Here is a 15,262-nt window from a genome sequence, read left to right as displayed (position 1 = left end):
TGTGTCCAGCCACTGGTCTCCTCCCACTGGGCACCACACTGGTTGAATCAATGTTGTTTCCACGTCATTTCAACGGAATTACGTTGAGCCAACGTGGAAAAGATGTTGAATTGACGCCTCTGTCTAGTGGGTCCTGCCTTCCATCATGGATAGTACAGAATGTTAGAATGGGCTTCTGTGCTCCATCTTCTCTACTGTCCGGCCACTGGTCTCCTCTGCCATCCATCATGGATAGTACAGAGTGTATTCCCTTACTGCCTAATTCACTGCATTAGGGACTGACTCACGGACGGAAGTCAATAGGCGCTGTGTTTGTTAATGCTTCCACCTGCTTCCCTCTCTTGCTCCCTGCCTCCTCTCTTCCCTCCCCCACCACACTCAGTGCAGATTGTTAACATTTGCCTTGTCGAACAGCCAGGCAGAAAACCCATCCCTTTCAATTCACTCACCTCACCCCTCCTCTTTCATCTTCCTTTCCATGCAGCTCTCTATCTACATTCCTAATTTTCCTGGTAGGAGGAGAGGGGGGGATGGTAGGTAGGAGGAGGAAGTAGGGGATGATGGAGATCAGGGTGAATGGGACATTATCATCACATTGATTCTCTCACACTTAACCTTGTTCTCTTGCTCTCTCCCTTGCTTTTTTTGTACACACTACCTTCACTTTACCTTCTGCTTTTTTCACCTTAATTGTCAGTTTCTCATGTTTCCTCTCCCCTGACCGTAAGTCTGTACTGTGTGTATCTTCTCTCTTTTGCTCCCATCTCCCCGCTGACCACATGCCAAGTCCATGCCCTCTCTCGCTCCCCCTCTCTCTCACCTGTCTTTTGGATTCTCTCTCTCTCTCTCTCTCTTCTTCTTACCTGACTTCTTCCCTCTCTCTCTCTCAGAGAACGCTCGCGCCCGGCGGAAGAGCATAGCCAACGTGAAGCAGCCAAGCATGGAGATCCCTCCCACTGCCCCCCCCCAACCTTTCCGACAATCCGTGAGTACCCCTCCCTCCTCCCGCGCTCGCTCGCTCCCCCCATCCCTCTCTCTATCCCTCCCTTTCCACTCCCCACCACACACCTGTCGCAGGGCCAGTGGAACCCCTCCCTTCCCCCTCGCCCTCTCACCCTCTCTCTCCCCCTCCCTCCCCCATGGCCACTCCTGCCCTCAGCAACACTACAAGAAAGGGGTCGGTACTCCCCCTCTCCCTCGCTCGCTGCCCCTCTCCCCCTGCCTGTCTCTTAGTCTCCCCCTCTCCCCCCCTTCTTCTAATTGGCCGGGGGACTGGAGGGTTGCCGCTTCCAGCCCAGTGACCAGACGCCATATTGCACCTCTGCCTCCGATCGAGGTACATGACTCAGATGTCTCTGTATGTGGTGAAGAAACCCCCTCTAAACTTCACGTTACGTCCTTTGCCAAATGCTATGGAGTTTTCTGTTCCCTATGCCAAATGTGACCCACCACTGTGATTCAGTTCTTCTGACTGTATGAGGCTTAAACGTGTCAGACAGGCCGGCTAATCAAGCCAGAATGACTTATCTAGTCCTACCAGTCGGTTACCTTGACGGTCAGCAAATTAGTCAAATCTTTAGTCACTTCTTTAAAACAGACTTCAGTGACACAAAGGTCACAAAAAGTGAGTGGTTTGTCTCGATTCAGACAAATTCCTCCCGGAATGTAGTGTTCAATGTTGATGTGTAATGTGCAGATTGATATCTGAGTAGATGTTAGACATGGAGAGAGGTTGAATTGAGGTGAAACAGCATTGTAAGACTGTCAAAAAATCACTGTGAGGTTATTCAGATACAGCAGCATGTCTCTCCTTCCACTCTGAGAGAAGGCTGCATAGTAGTTGCATGGAACCTTATCATGTATGTTGCGGAGAATGACATCATTCATTGATTTTCATTCTACTATTGAAGCCATGTTCTCCCTGTCAGCACTTCTTATAAAAGACACAGTATCAACACACAGCCTGTTCGATAAGACCTGTGTTATATACTGACTAAATCAGCTGATCAAAATCAGGGGAATATGGTTGCATGGAAGCACAGTACAAAACTGCACTGCAATATGAAACTCCTATTTTTACTGAGGTCCAGTGTATGCTGTTGGATTGTGGGTATATTTATGGCACAACACCACCCACTGTTGGTTACCAGATGATACTACACTATTCTACCACTATTCTACTATTGCTGTATTGTGGACGTATGACTGACATAATATGTAATACATCTTTCTGTTGCTCTCCCCCTTCAATAACCTGTCATTCACTAAATCACATGTCCTCTATTCTTCTTCCAATCCATTTTGGGTACAAAATATCCATCATTACTCACACTCACCCTATTCCCCCTCTCTACAACTCTGATCTATCTCCTTTCCTGCGTCCCCTCCCTCCCTCACTCCATCGGTTTCACACCCTCTCATTCTTCACCTCCTCCTCCCTCTCTCCATGGCTGCCCTGTTCAGAGTTTCCTCAGTAGAAGGTTGAAGGGCTCTATCAAGAGGGCTAAGAGTCAGCCCAAACTGGACCGCACCAGCAGCTTCCGACACATGATCCTCCCCCGCTTCCGCAGTGCCGACCAGGACAGGTACGAGTCTCTGTGTGTGTCTGTGTGTGTGTGTTTCTGTGAGTGTGTGCGTGTGTTCCCTGCTCTCTCCGTGTGCGGAACAGGTCAGGTAGGCATGTTGGGGGAAGAATGTTGGTAGAAAGTGCATGTTGGGGGATGGAGTTTTTTCCAGTGTGGCTTAGCTGTGCTGCATTGCAATGTGTCTTTTCAAGTGTGTGTGTGTGTGTGTGTACACTCCTACCGGTGTGTCCACATGTATGTGTGACTCTTAAAGATGCTTTCTTGTGTCTATTTTGGATACCTTTCAAGGACAATATGGCAGGTACTGTGCTTTTAGTATTACTCCTAGCTATAGTGAAACCAGTAAGCCTTGACAGTAAGTGTTTGTTTCACAACCACCCCTTTCGGTGCCGCCGCACTCCCATTTTACATACTACATTTTTTATGACGGCTTAATACATGGAGAATACCAATTCAAGATTTAATAAAAAGTCCTGACCTCTCCATGGCAACCATCAGACAGCTGTATGGCCACAGAACGGACATACCTTAGATGAACCTGTGTGGGGAATAAAATTGAATTATACCAGGCTATATGATTTAATGATGCTAATAGGGGTAGTTTTCTCTACAGGGATACGTACTGAATAAATTGAAAACAACATAAATTTAAAACAACATATGGATTTTATGCAAATCTGTCAGCATGATAGTGCCAGTAGATAGCTAAATAAACAATGGTAAATCAGTGACATGCCATTTGTGTTGTAGCTACTCCAAGTTGACCTGTGTAGAAGAGGTCATTTGGATCTTGAAAGGGCTTAAGTGCGGTCGAGGAGCTGTTCTTTTCATGATTTATTCATTGAAGAGATCCGGACGTATTTCATGGATGGTTAAGTTTGAGGATACCCAGAAAGACAGGTCAAGCAGCTTCTGAAGTTCGTCATGTTTCGCCAGGGATGCGGTCTTCAAAGCCATCAAAGACTGATTTCCTTTTCAAAGGCCTTAGTTCAAACACAGTTGGCTTTTGGTCGTCTCCTGGCTTACTTAAAATATATATATATAATTAACTGGACAAGTCAGTTAAGAACAAATTCTAATTTACAATGACGGACTAGGAACAGTGGGTTAACTGCCTTGTTCAGGGGCAGAACGACAGATTTTTACCTTGTCAGCTCGGGGATTCAATCTAGCAACCTGGCCAAACACTAACCACTAGGCTACCTGCTGCAGGTAAGGGAGATGTGTGGGTTGTTTTGGTCATTATCTGGTATTCAGTCCCTTACTTGTTTGTGAGAATGACCTATCCTAATAGGGTGACTTTATACATATTCTGTGTTGTTACGTTGGATAAGTTGCTCGAGGTGTAGTTGATGGCGCAGTTTTACTTCACTTTTTAGAATACTTTTTGTTGTTTTTGAAACACCTGCCTGCATCTTCAGTACAGAGAATGTTGGTAGAAAGTGCATGTTGGGGGATGGAGTTGTTTCCAGTGTGGCTTAGCTGTGTTGCATTGCAATTTGCATTCATTCATTTGCTGCCCTCTTGTGTCTCCTCTTCTACCATATCTATCTCTTTTAGTCTCTCTCTGTTTTCTCATCTGCCCTGTCACTCCCTTCTTCTCTAAAGTACCCACAGTTTACATAACAACTTGATTTCCTCTGAGAGGTTCTCTCTCCCACCGTCTTCCCCCTCTCCTTCTCTCTCCCTCTGTCTCTCTCACCCTCTCGCCCTCCCTTTCTTGACCTCCCCCACTGTCCTTTATTTCTCTCATTCTGACTCATTTCTTTGGGTCTATTTTTATCTCTCTCTCGACATCTCTCTCCTGTCTTTCTCTCTCTCTCTCTCTCTCTCTCTCTCTCTCTCTCTCTCTCTCTCTCTCTCTCTCTCTCTCTCTCTCTCCCTCTCTCTCTCTCTCTCTCCCACTCCACTGTAAGTATTCAATGTTCTGATGCACATTATGAGTGAATGTCCACAAAAACAGTGGCACAGGGAGAACGCGAGAGAGCTGGATGCATCAGGGACATCATAGTAGGGAGACTGTTACTTTCTTCTCTCTGCTTTTTCTGTGTTGTGGTCTCTGTCATTCCCCTTTCTGGCACTCTGTATCTGTATCCTCTTCAGTTCAGTGGCATTGTAGCATAATTGGTATGTGTGTGTCTATGTGTATATATGTATAAGTCAGTGTGGGCGGGCATGGCGGGAAAGGCGGTCAAGCGTCATGGACAATTCTATGCATGTATGGCTGTCAATAGAAACATAGCTTTGTTGTCCAAGAAATGTAATCATAACACTATTCTCATTACGCTCAAATCTAATGTAATCCAGTGAAACTCTAATTGATTGCTAATGTGTTGACTTCTTCTGATGACAATTAGACCCGTTGTGAGACGAGCATCACATTGTTTTTTGATGTGACCTCTTTGCAAGCTCACAGAACACAGAATTTGTGAGTATAGACGGAATCCTTCGGCATGAAAAGCAGAATGGTTGCGTGCTGTTTCTCAACTTTTCGGAATCAGGTATGCTCGAGTGCATCTCAGAAGAACTCCACCAAGCCTGCCGTTGTGAAAGATCTCTGCCTCTCTGTGCCCTCAATGACTGATTGTATTCCACTACCCTTGTCACAGTTAGATTTGTTAGTGAGATTGTAGGGAGCTATAAACAGATGGTAGTCCCTTTAGTTGAAGAAGTGTATGCCGACATTCAAATGAAAAATATTGACAGTGGTTGCATTTTTTTGGCCACATGGTGCCAGTTGCCTTGTTGACTTAATCATCCCACTGATCAAATCAAATCCAAGTTTATTTGTCAAATGCCCCGAATACAACAGTAAAATGCTAACTTACAAGCCCTTAACCAACAATTAAGTTTTAAGAAAATACAAAGTAAGAGATAAGAAAAACAAATAATTAAGGAGCAGCAGTAAATAACAATAGCGGGTCTATATAGAGGGGGTACCGGGGAGGGGGGTTGCAAATAGTTTGGGTAGCCATTTGATTAGCTGTTCAGAAGTCGTATGGCTTGGGGGTAGAAGCTGTTTAGAAGCCTCTTGTTCCTTGACTTGGTGCTCCGGTACCACTAGCCATGCGGTAGCAGAGAGAACAGCCTATAACTAGGGTGGCTGGAGTCTTTGACAATTTTACGGCCTTTCTCTGACACCGCCTGATATAGAGGTCCTGGATTTCAGGAAGCTTGGCCCTGGGAATGTACTGAGCCGTACACACTACCCTCTGTAGAGCCTAATCAAATCAAATCGTATTTGTCACATGCTCTGTAAACAACAGGAATAGACTAATAGTGAAATTCTTACTTACAGGCCCTTACCAACAATGCAGATAAAAAAATATAAAAAATAACACGAGGAATAAATACACCATAAGTAACGATAACTTGGCTATATACACGGAGTACCCGTACTGAGTCAATGATAACTTGGCTATATACACGGAGTACCCGTACTGAGTCAATGATAACTTGGCTATATACATGGAGTACCCGTACTGAGTCAATGATAACTTGGCTATATAAATGGAATACCCATACTGAGTCAATGATAACTTGGCTATATACATGGAGTACCAGTACTGAGTCAATGATAACTTGGCTATATACATGGAGTACCAGTACTGAGTCAATGATAACTTGGCTATATACATGGAGTACCAGTACTGAGTCAATGATAACTTGGCTATATACATGGAGTACCCGTACTGAGTCAATGATAACTTGGCTATATACATGGAGTACCAGTACTGAGTCAATGATATCTTGGCTATATACACGGAGTACCGGTACTGAGTCAATGATAACTTGGCTATATACATGGAGTACCAGTACTGAGTCAATGATAACATGGCTATATACACAGAGTACCAGTACTGAGTCAATGATAACTTGGCTATATACACGGAGTACCAGTACTGAGTCAATGATAACTTGGCTATATACACGGAGTACCAGTACTGAGTCAATGATAACTTGGCTATATACACAGAGTACCAGTACTGAGTCAATGATAACTTGGCTATATACACAGGGTACCAGTACTGAGTCAATGATAACTTGGCTATATACACAGGGTACCGGTACTGAGTCAATGATAACTTGGCTATATACACAAAGTACCAGTACTGAGTCAATGATAACATGGCTATATACACAGGGTACCGGTACTGAGTCAATGATATCTTGGCTATATACACAGGGTACCGGTACTGAGTCAATGATAACTTGGCTATATACACGGAATACCAGTACTGAGTCAATGATAACTTGGCTATATACACGGAGTACCAGTACTGAGTCGATGTGCAGGGGTAACAGGTAATTGAGGTAGATATGTACAGGATAAAGTGACTAGGCAACAGGATAGATAATAAACAGGATAGATAATAAACAGTAACAGTAGCATATTTGATGAGTCAAAAGAGATGCAAAAAAAGGGTCAATGCAAATAGTTAAATAGTTAACCAATAGCTACATGGACTAGCTATTTAGCAGTATTATGGCATGGGGGTAGAAGCTGTTTATGGTCCTGTTGGTTCCAGATTTGATGCATCGGTACCGCTTGCTGTGCGAAAGCAGAGAGAGCAGTCTATGACTTGGGTGGCTGGAGTCTTTGACCATTTTTAGGGCTTTCCTCTGACAGGGAGCTCAGGCCCCAGTGTTGTACTGGGCTGTACGCACTGCCCCCTATAGCGCCTTGCGGTTGGATGCCAAGCAGTTTCCATACCAAGTGGTGATGCAGCCAGTCAAGATGCTCTCAAAGGCGCAGCTGTAGAACTTTTTGAGTATCTGAGGGCTCATGCCGAATCTTTTCAGCCTCCTGAGGGGGAAGAAGCGTTGTCTTGCCCTTTTCATGACTGTGTTGGTGTGTGTAGACCAGGATAATTCCTTAGTGATGTGGACACAGAGGAACTTGAAGCTATCGACCTGCTCCACTACAGCACCTTCGATGTAGATGGAGCCGTGCTCGGTCCTCTGTTTCCTGTAGTCCACGATGATAGAATCGTCTCGCACGGACCTAATCCAGTTTATTTATCCACTCTCTGACATAGTCTAGTCAGGTATCCTGTACACCGGCCTCTATAGCGGCGTCTCCTCCTTCTTCGAGTGTCAGGGATTTGGGCCTGGCCCGGGATAATCAATGTCTTTCTTCTCCGACTCATTGAAGTAGAAGTCCTTGTCCAAATCGAAGTTGGTGATAGCTGTTCTGATGTCCAGAAGCTCTTTTTAGCCATAGGAAATGATAGAGGAAACATTATGTAGAAAAAAAACACAGTTCAGAATGCTTTGTACTGTAATGTATGGGACTCACTCTGCTCCTCTCACTGTGTCTCTGCTCCCCACCCAGAACGCGCCTGATGCAGAGCTTCAAAGAGTCCCACTCCCATGAGTCCTTGCTGTCTCCTAGCAGCGCAGCCGAGGCGCTGGACCTCACCCTGGACGAGGATGCCATCATCAAGCCCGTCCATTCCAGCATCCTGGGACAGGAGTACTGTTTCGAGGTGAGGCTGACACGACACACACACAATGAACCCAGATAGCGCTACTAATTAAACCTGGGTTCAAATACTATTTGAAATCATTTCAAATACTTTTGCTGAGCTTGATTGATCTTGCCTGGTGCAGTGGAACCAATAGAAGAAGATAAAGTTCAAATCCCGTCCATCTGCCACTCCAGGCAGGCTAAAGCAAACACTAAAAGTATTTGAAATATTTTAAATAGCATTTGAACCCAGGTCTGTCTACTATTGCTACTAATGCCACTAATGTTGGGTAGATGATGGGTGGCTCGAAATGAGCTCATGTCCCGAGTTGATTTGTCACAGAAATTTGTTGTGAAAACAGATTTCACTGCATGGCTCACTTTCCCATAGCCAACGTGTACATGACAAAAGTCTCTGTGATTAAAGGACGTTGTTATGCCACTTGTCATCTTCTCCCAAGTTGCTAATGGTTGTGGCTGTTGATGTTACCGTTGGTAACCTCAGGTGACTACGGCTTCGGGAACCAAGTGCTTTGCATGTCGCTCGGGTGCAGAGAGAGACAAATGGATCGAGAATCTTCAGAGAGCTGTCAAACCCAACAAGGTGGGGAAACAAGGACGAGAAATTAAGTTACTTCTCGTTCTGTCAGTGCCTCTCTCCTTCTCCCCTGTCTTCAATGTCTGTTTCAATATGAGCATTTCCTCATTTTGTTTACTGTAACCTCCATGTGCTCTCTGTTTGTCTATGTCTGTAATGTATAGTCACCAGATACAGTACATATTAGAACACAGCCCTTCTACACTATCATCAGAGTTAAATAGATAACTAAAAAGAGCAAACTCAGCACTTTAGATGCGGTTGATTAAAACAGATCTTCTAATTTCAGCTACGCTTGATCTCCTAGGTCTGCGTAATAGGCCCCCCCCCTCTTATCAAAAGAGACATTACGAGAGACAGATAACTGCTCTTGATGGCAGCAAGGGAGCTGCAGTTATTAAGGCAAACCGAGAGGAAACATCAGCCCGAGTGGATTGACTCATCCAGATGCTGTGACTGCGGGGTTCCTGGCTGAATCATGGGTCTCCAAGGACTCAACACGGGGGCTCCGAAATATCCTCTGCACCCTCATGAATTTCCCAACCAGACACATGATGGGAGAGATAAGACGAGGTGCGATGTCGATAGAGACCAGGATGTTCATTAGGTTTCGCAACCGTCGCTGGGCAGACAGGCGCTCTTGATATTTCTTCTTATTGAAATTCATGATGAACGGTTGCAACTCGGCGGGCGTCCACGTTAATTGTCAGGTGGCATACCAATGGAGTACTTAAGGAAAAACAACTTTGGAACATTGCTGATATACTTAGCAATCTAAATTCGGTATTAAGAGCTGATCTGAACCAAGGCTGAGCGATCCAGTGGCATTTCAGACTAGTTGAAATGACTCACCCCTGACTAAAACATCACTCTGTGCAATCTGCACAGCATGCTCTCCTCCCATGGGGGGATTTCAGACATAGTTGGCTCTTTGTAATCATGTTCAGAAAATGCAGCTCTCTGCTTCAACATACCAATCACACATCCACTTTCTGTCTCTCATGCCTCCAGTACAAATGTATTATCTCATTTATCTCCATCTGTATGTGTGCATATTGTTCTTAGACTGTTCTTAACTGGTGGTGGAAAAAGTACTGAATTGTCAAACCTGAGTAAAAGTAAAGAAAAGTAAAGAAAATAACTCAAGTGAAAGTCACCCAGTGAAATACGACTTGAGAAAGTCTAAAAGTATTTAGTTTGAAATATAATTAAGTATCAAAAGTAAATTAAATTGCTAAAATATACTTAAGTATCAAAAGTAAAACTATAATAATTTCAAATTCCTTATATTAAGAAATCCAGACGGCACAATTGTGTTTTTATTTTTTTTATTGACGAATAACCAGGGGCACACTCCAACACTCAGACATAATTTACAAACGAAGCGTTTGTGTTTAGTGAGTCCGCCAGATCAGAAGCAGTAGGGATGACCAGGAATGTTCTCTTGATAAGTGTGTGAATTGAACCATTTTCCTGTCAAAATGTAACGAGTACTTTTGGGTGTCAGGGAAAATGTATGGATTAAAAAGTACATTCTTTTCTTTTGGAATGTAAAGTAAAAGTTGTAAAAAATATGAATAGTAAAGTACAGATACCCCAAAAAATTACTTAAGTAGTACTTTAAAGTATTTTTACTGAAGTACTTTACACCACTGTTCTTAACCTACTCAACCCTCCCTCTCCCTTTGGCTTTCTTTTTCTCTTTGGTCTTTTTCCCTTTGGTTTTCTTTCCTCCCTGTTCTGCCTTGTCCTTTTGCCACCCTCTCTTCGCCCCTCTTCAGGACAACAGTCGGAGGGTGGACAACGTGCTGAAACTCTGGATCATCGAGGCGCGGGAGCTTCCTGCCAAGAAGCGCTACTACTGCGAACTTTGTCTGGACGACATGCTTTACGCACGCACCACCAGCAAGCCCCGGACTGACACCGTGTTCTGGGGCGAGCACTTTGAGTTCAACAACTTGCCAGCCGTCCGCAACCTACGCCTTCATCTCTACAAGGAGACTGACAAGAAGAGACGCAAGGTGAAGAGACAACTCTCTCACCAGTGTGCAAAACGGGATGAAACTGGTTAAAATGAAATTTTTTGCAGACTGGTTGAAGCAGTTTGCCCAATGATTAAGATGAATATACTTTAGTTTCATTACTATCTTCTTTTTCTCCTCTTTCTTAATGGCCACATAACTCTTGACCACAAAATCCCATATTCATTTCCCCTCTTCTATCAGGAAAAGAGCACATACCTGGGACTGGTCAGTATCCCCATCTCCAGCATCACGGGCCGACAGTTTGTGGAGCAGTGGTACCCGGTCATCCAGCCTAGCATCCTGGCCAAGGGGCAAGCAGGGGGCAAGATCATCAATGCCTCCCTACGCCTCAAGTCCCGTTACCAGACCATGAGCATCCTGCCCATGGAGCTGTACAAGGAGTTTGCCGAGTATGTTACCAATAACTACCGGACTTTGTGTGCGGTGCTAGAGCCTCTACTGAGCGTGAAGAGTAAAGAAGAGGTGGCCTGTGCGCTGGTCCACATATTACAGAGCACGGGGAAAGCAAAGGTAAGTATTGGCATGAAACATTAAACAAGTTGTTACTTCAATAGTACACGGTACAATGCAAGGTCATATTCCTGTATACACCTCACTGCATCCTGTGTATATGCCAGATAAATGCTGTTTTTGATTTGATAGCATAATATTGATGGAATATGAGTACATTATAGTGAGAATGTATCCACTGTTTATATATTCAACCGCCTCAAATCACCATGCTCTGTTGACTACAGCTAAATAGGGAGGGGGGGGGGGCATTACTGACAAATAGGTCAATGTCATAACAGTGTCCTTTAAATACATAGGATGTAGTGTTGTGCTGTAACCAGTGTAACATGTGTCATGCTAATGTAACCATCATATTACTTGATGGCCCATGGTCTAGCAATATGTCATGCAGATGAGCCATTGTTTACTTTACTGACCACACTGGATATTCATTCAGTCCTTGAAGTTGGGCAGTTCACGGTAGGCCTCAATGCCATGCTATGTAAGCAATGTGCTGAACTGGCAAACATAGCTTCCATTGGTCGATTACCAATCAAATTATTATTCAATCACAAAACATTCCATAAAAATGTTTACCTCTCTTTTGGACTTTTCCACAATCACAACTTCTACAACCTCAGGTTCCCTTGAAATCAGACTGTCTCCACCAGTATCTCCATGAGAAAAGAAATGTTTGCGTGATGTCACTGTATAGCTAGATGATGCATTTTTGGGGTGGTCCTAGGTTGAAAATGCTGTCAACCACCTAGCATTATCATCTACAAACCAAACACACTATCATGTCAACAATCTGCATATTTAGCTTTACGTAACTAGCTAACGTTAGCTAGTTGAAATAAAGGCATTGGGCATTTAGTGTTGTTTATGCAGTGTAGCTTCATGATGTAGCTAGTTATCGTTAGTTTCCAAATACAAAATATGTCAGCTTGCTAGCTAAGTAGCCATGTTAGCAAGCTTGAACATTGAACATACTAAGGTTAGCAGCTAATGTAGCTAAAAAAAAGTAGGCTAAAAACGCAACCCAACACTTACCTACCTGTCCATGACAATGGTGGCCATTTGGGCATCACTCTTCCACCTTTCAAAATTAATTCCAATGTTTATCCGGTTTCTTGATTGGTCATGAGCAGTCTTTTTTTCCGCTTCTTTTTCTCTTTTGGGGTCGAGTTGATTCAGATCCAAGAACTGAGAATGATGCTTAAGTAGTTTGTTAGTTTGACTACTTCTTGGTTTTCTTACCAAACCATAAACCAAAAGAGATTGAAACAGAAGGAATATTAAACGTAACATATTACACTCTGACCTGAGGAAAGGCGTTATATCCTCAAAATTGAATTTGAGAGTACACAATAGATTATAATTGAATGTTTTAAAAATAAAGTCTATGCTATGTTGATGTTTCTGTTTTGTTTCTTCCCAGGATTTTCTTTCAGACATGGCGATGTGTGAGGTAGATAGATTCATAGACCGAGAACACCTTATCTTCAGAGAGAACACTCTGGCCACCAAAGCCATAGAAGAGTATCTCAAGCTGATTGGACATAAGTACCTCAAGGATGCAATAGGTGTGGCCTTCAAATACTTCACATTTATCACTCAATACATGTTGTTGAACTGTTCTTGCTGTGATGTATTCATTATCTTTCTGTGTTTGCCTAATGGTCAGTGATATTGTGTTTGTTTCAGGGGAGTTCATAAGGGCGCTGTACGAATCAGAGGAGAACTGCGAGGTGGACCCCATGAGGACACCACCCTCTGTCCTTCCAGATCACCAAGCCAATCTCCGTATGTGCTGCGAACTGGCACTCTGCAAAATCGTCAACTCCCATTGGTCAGTAGTTGGCATATGAGTGTTTACTGTTTTCATTCAAGTAGGATTACTCCTGGTCTACAGCACCCAAAGACTTATTTACATAATCGTTGAACACACCAGATTTGCATTCAGTAGTTGGCATACACTGCCTTACTAAAGCAGAATATACTATTAAATGATTATAACACACTGTATATTTGTATCTCTCTGCAGTGTGTTTCCTCGAGAGCTGAAGGAGGTGTTTGCCTCGTGGAGGGTGCGCTGTGCAGAGAGGGGGAGGGAGGACATCGCAGACCGCCTAATCAGCGGCTCCCTTTTCCTGCGCTTCCTGTGTCCGGCCGTCATGTCCCCCTCCCTGTTTAACCTGACCCAGGAGTACCCAGACGAGCAGACGTCGCGCACGCTCACCCTCATCTCCAAAGTGGTGCAGAACCTGGCCAACTTCTCCAAGTCAGTTCATTCATTCACTACAACTTATAATGTTATGCTTATGCTAAAACTTCTGTAATATTTTGAGCATTTTTCTGGGACAAAGATTTAAGCCTAGTCCTGGACTAAAATGCATGCTCAATGTAGATGCTCCATTGAAATGTCTTATTAGTTATTAATCCAGGATTGGGCTAATTCTGTGTCCGGGAAACCAGCCGATGATATGTAATCTGAGTTTATAGCATTTTGACTCTTCTTCTCTCTCTCCCTCAGGTTTGGTATGAAAGAGGAGTACATGTGCTTCATGAATGAGTTCTTAGAGATGGAGTGGGGCTCCATGCAACAATTCCTCTATGAGATCTCCAACCTGGACAGTGTGAGCAACGCGGGGGGTTTCGAGGGCTACATCGACCTGGGCAGGGAGCTGTCCATACTACACAGCCTCCTCTGGGAGGTCATGGCCCAGCTCAGCAAGGTAGGGAGGATCAGGGTAAATATTAACAATATAACCTCTACAACATATGACCAATAAGAAAAGTACAAGTTACAGATAACCATTGTAGTGTTATTCAATAATGAAGTCCAATTAGGAATCAGGACAATAAAATAACTATGTATGGTCTTGACAACTCAGTAATCTGAACGTATGAGTCAGTAGAATGAATGGAATGATTAAGGGCACTTGTAATTTTCAAAGATAAGATACTTAAAATGATCAACCACACTTTTTAACCCTTTGAATGCTTTTCCTATTGTCATTGTTAACTTGTATTCATGTCAGTCTTCTAACCCTAACCCACAGGATGCCATTATCAAACTGGGTCCCTTGCCCCGCCTCTTGAATGACATCAGCATGGCCCTGCGTAACCCCCACCTGCAGAGGCAGCCCAGCCACCAGAACCAGACAGATAGAGTCCATGAGAGACAGACGGAGAGGCTGCTCTCACGACCCAGCTTCAACAGGGGAGTCTCCTCGGAGTTCCAGAATCTCATGATGAAGGATCTCAACAGGTAGTGCCCTGGCTTTATTTAATCCTATGGGCCTATTTCCTGGAAACAGGTTAAGTATAGTCCTGGACAAAAAATAACTTTGAATGGAGAATTTCCATTGAACATACTTTTTAGTCTATGATTAGGTTTAATCCGTGTTGGGGAAACCAGTCCTAGGAGGATGGTTGGTTGGTGCATTTGTTAAAGTTTTGCCTTTCCCGCCATAAAGCTGTGGTTGGGTTGTGCCTTTTGTGCCAAACTCGTAATACACCTATAACCTTGTCATCGTCTTCTCCAATCTGTTGCCATGTGTTGTTGCCTTTCTTAAGCTCCATAGATATCACTCGCTTGCCTTCCCCTACATCTGGTGTGTCCGGTGGGGGGGTCATGCCGTCTCGTGCTCATCCTCAGCTGAGTTTCCAAGAGCGTGATCACCCACATCGAGCCTCCAAAGACGTTTTCTATGTAACACGCCCTCCCTTGGCCCGATCCAGCCCTGCCTACTGCACCAGTAGCTCCGATATCACCGAGCCAGACCACAAGGTTAGTTGAATTATTTTGATAGCATTAGGATCTGTTAGGAGACATGTTCTACAGGAAGCTATGTAAACTGCACATCTCCTTTCCATGTGGTAGCCAAGTCTGGCAGACGACTGCAGGATAGTATGGCAGCTGTGCGCTCATAGGAAAATGATGCATGTACCTTAGTGGTAAGTCATGGGACATGCAATTCAGGCTTACAACCACCCCTCTTAATAGATAAAAAATGTAATCTACTTATTGGCACTTTAGAATTGGGCACAGAAGGCTGTTAGCTCT

At 43.9% G+C, this 15,262-nt stretch overlaps 1 protein-coding gene across 7 annotated transcripts in view; it reads left to right on the top strand.

Moving 5' to 3' along the window:
- LOC109908843 (ras/Rap GTPase-activating protein SynGAP) overlaps positions 1-15,262 on the top strand; it is a 121,907-nt gene that overhangs the window by 74,470 nt on the left and 32,175 nt on the right. For all 7 annotated transcript variants that reach the window (XM_031789946.1, XM_031789944.1, XM_031789953.1 and 4 more), the window contains exons 4-15: positions 891-985; positions 2,464-2,585; positions 7,921-8,074; positions 8,561-8,659; positions 10,435-10,674; positions 10,879-11,208; positions 12,632-12,776; positions 12,898-13,042; positions 13,238-13,474; positions 13,727-13,928; positions 14,256-14,464; positions 14,773-14,986. In XM_031789946.1, the coding sequence (XP_031645806.1) occupies positions 891-985; positions 2,464-2,585; positions 7,921-8,074; positions 8,561-8,659; positions 10,435-10,674; positions 10,879-11,208; positions 12,632-12,776; positions 12,898-13,042; positions 13,238-13,474; positions 13,727-13,928; positions 14,256-14,464; positions 14,773-14,986 (2,192 nt within the window). The remainder of the gene's footprint in view (positions 1-890; positions 986-2,463; positions 2,586-7,920; positions 8,075-8,560; positions 8,660-10,434; positions 10,675-10,878; positions 11,209-12,631; positions 12,777-12,897; positions 13,043-13,237; positions 13,475-13,726; positions 13,929-14,255; positions 14,465-14,772; positions 14,987-15,262) is intronic.

This window comes from Oncorhynchus kisutch, linkage group LG2, assembly GCF_002021735.2.
Source record: "Oncorhynchus kisutch isolate 150728-3 linkage group LG2, Okis_V2, whole genome shotgun sequence".
In the NCBI taxonomy this organism is placed as follows: Eukaryota; Metazoa; Chordata; class Actinopteri; order Salmoniformes; family Salmonidae; genus Oncorhynchus; species Oncorhynchus kisutch.
This window is presented reverse-complemented; position numbering and strand designations above follow the sequence as displayed.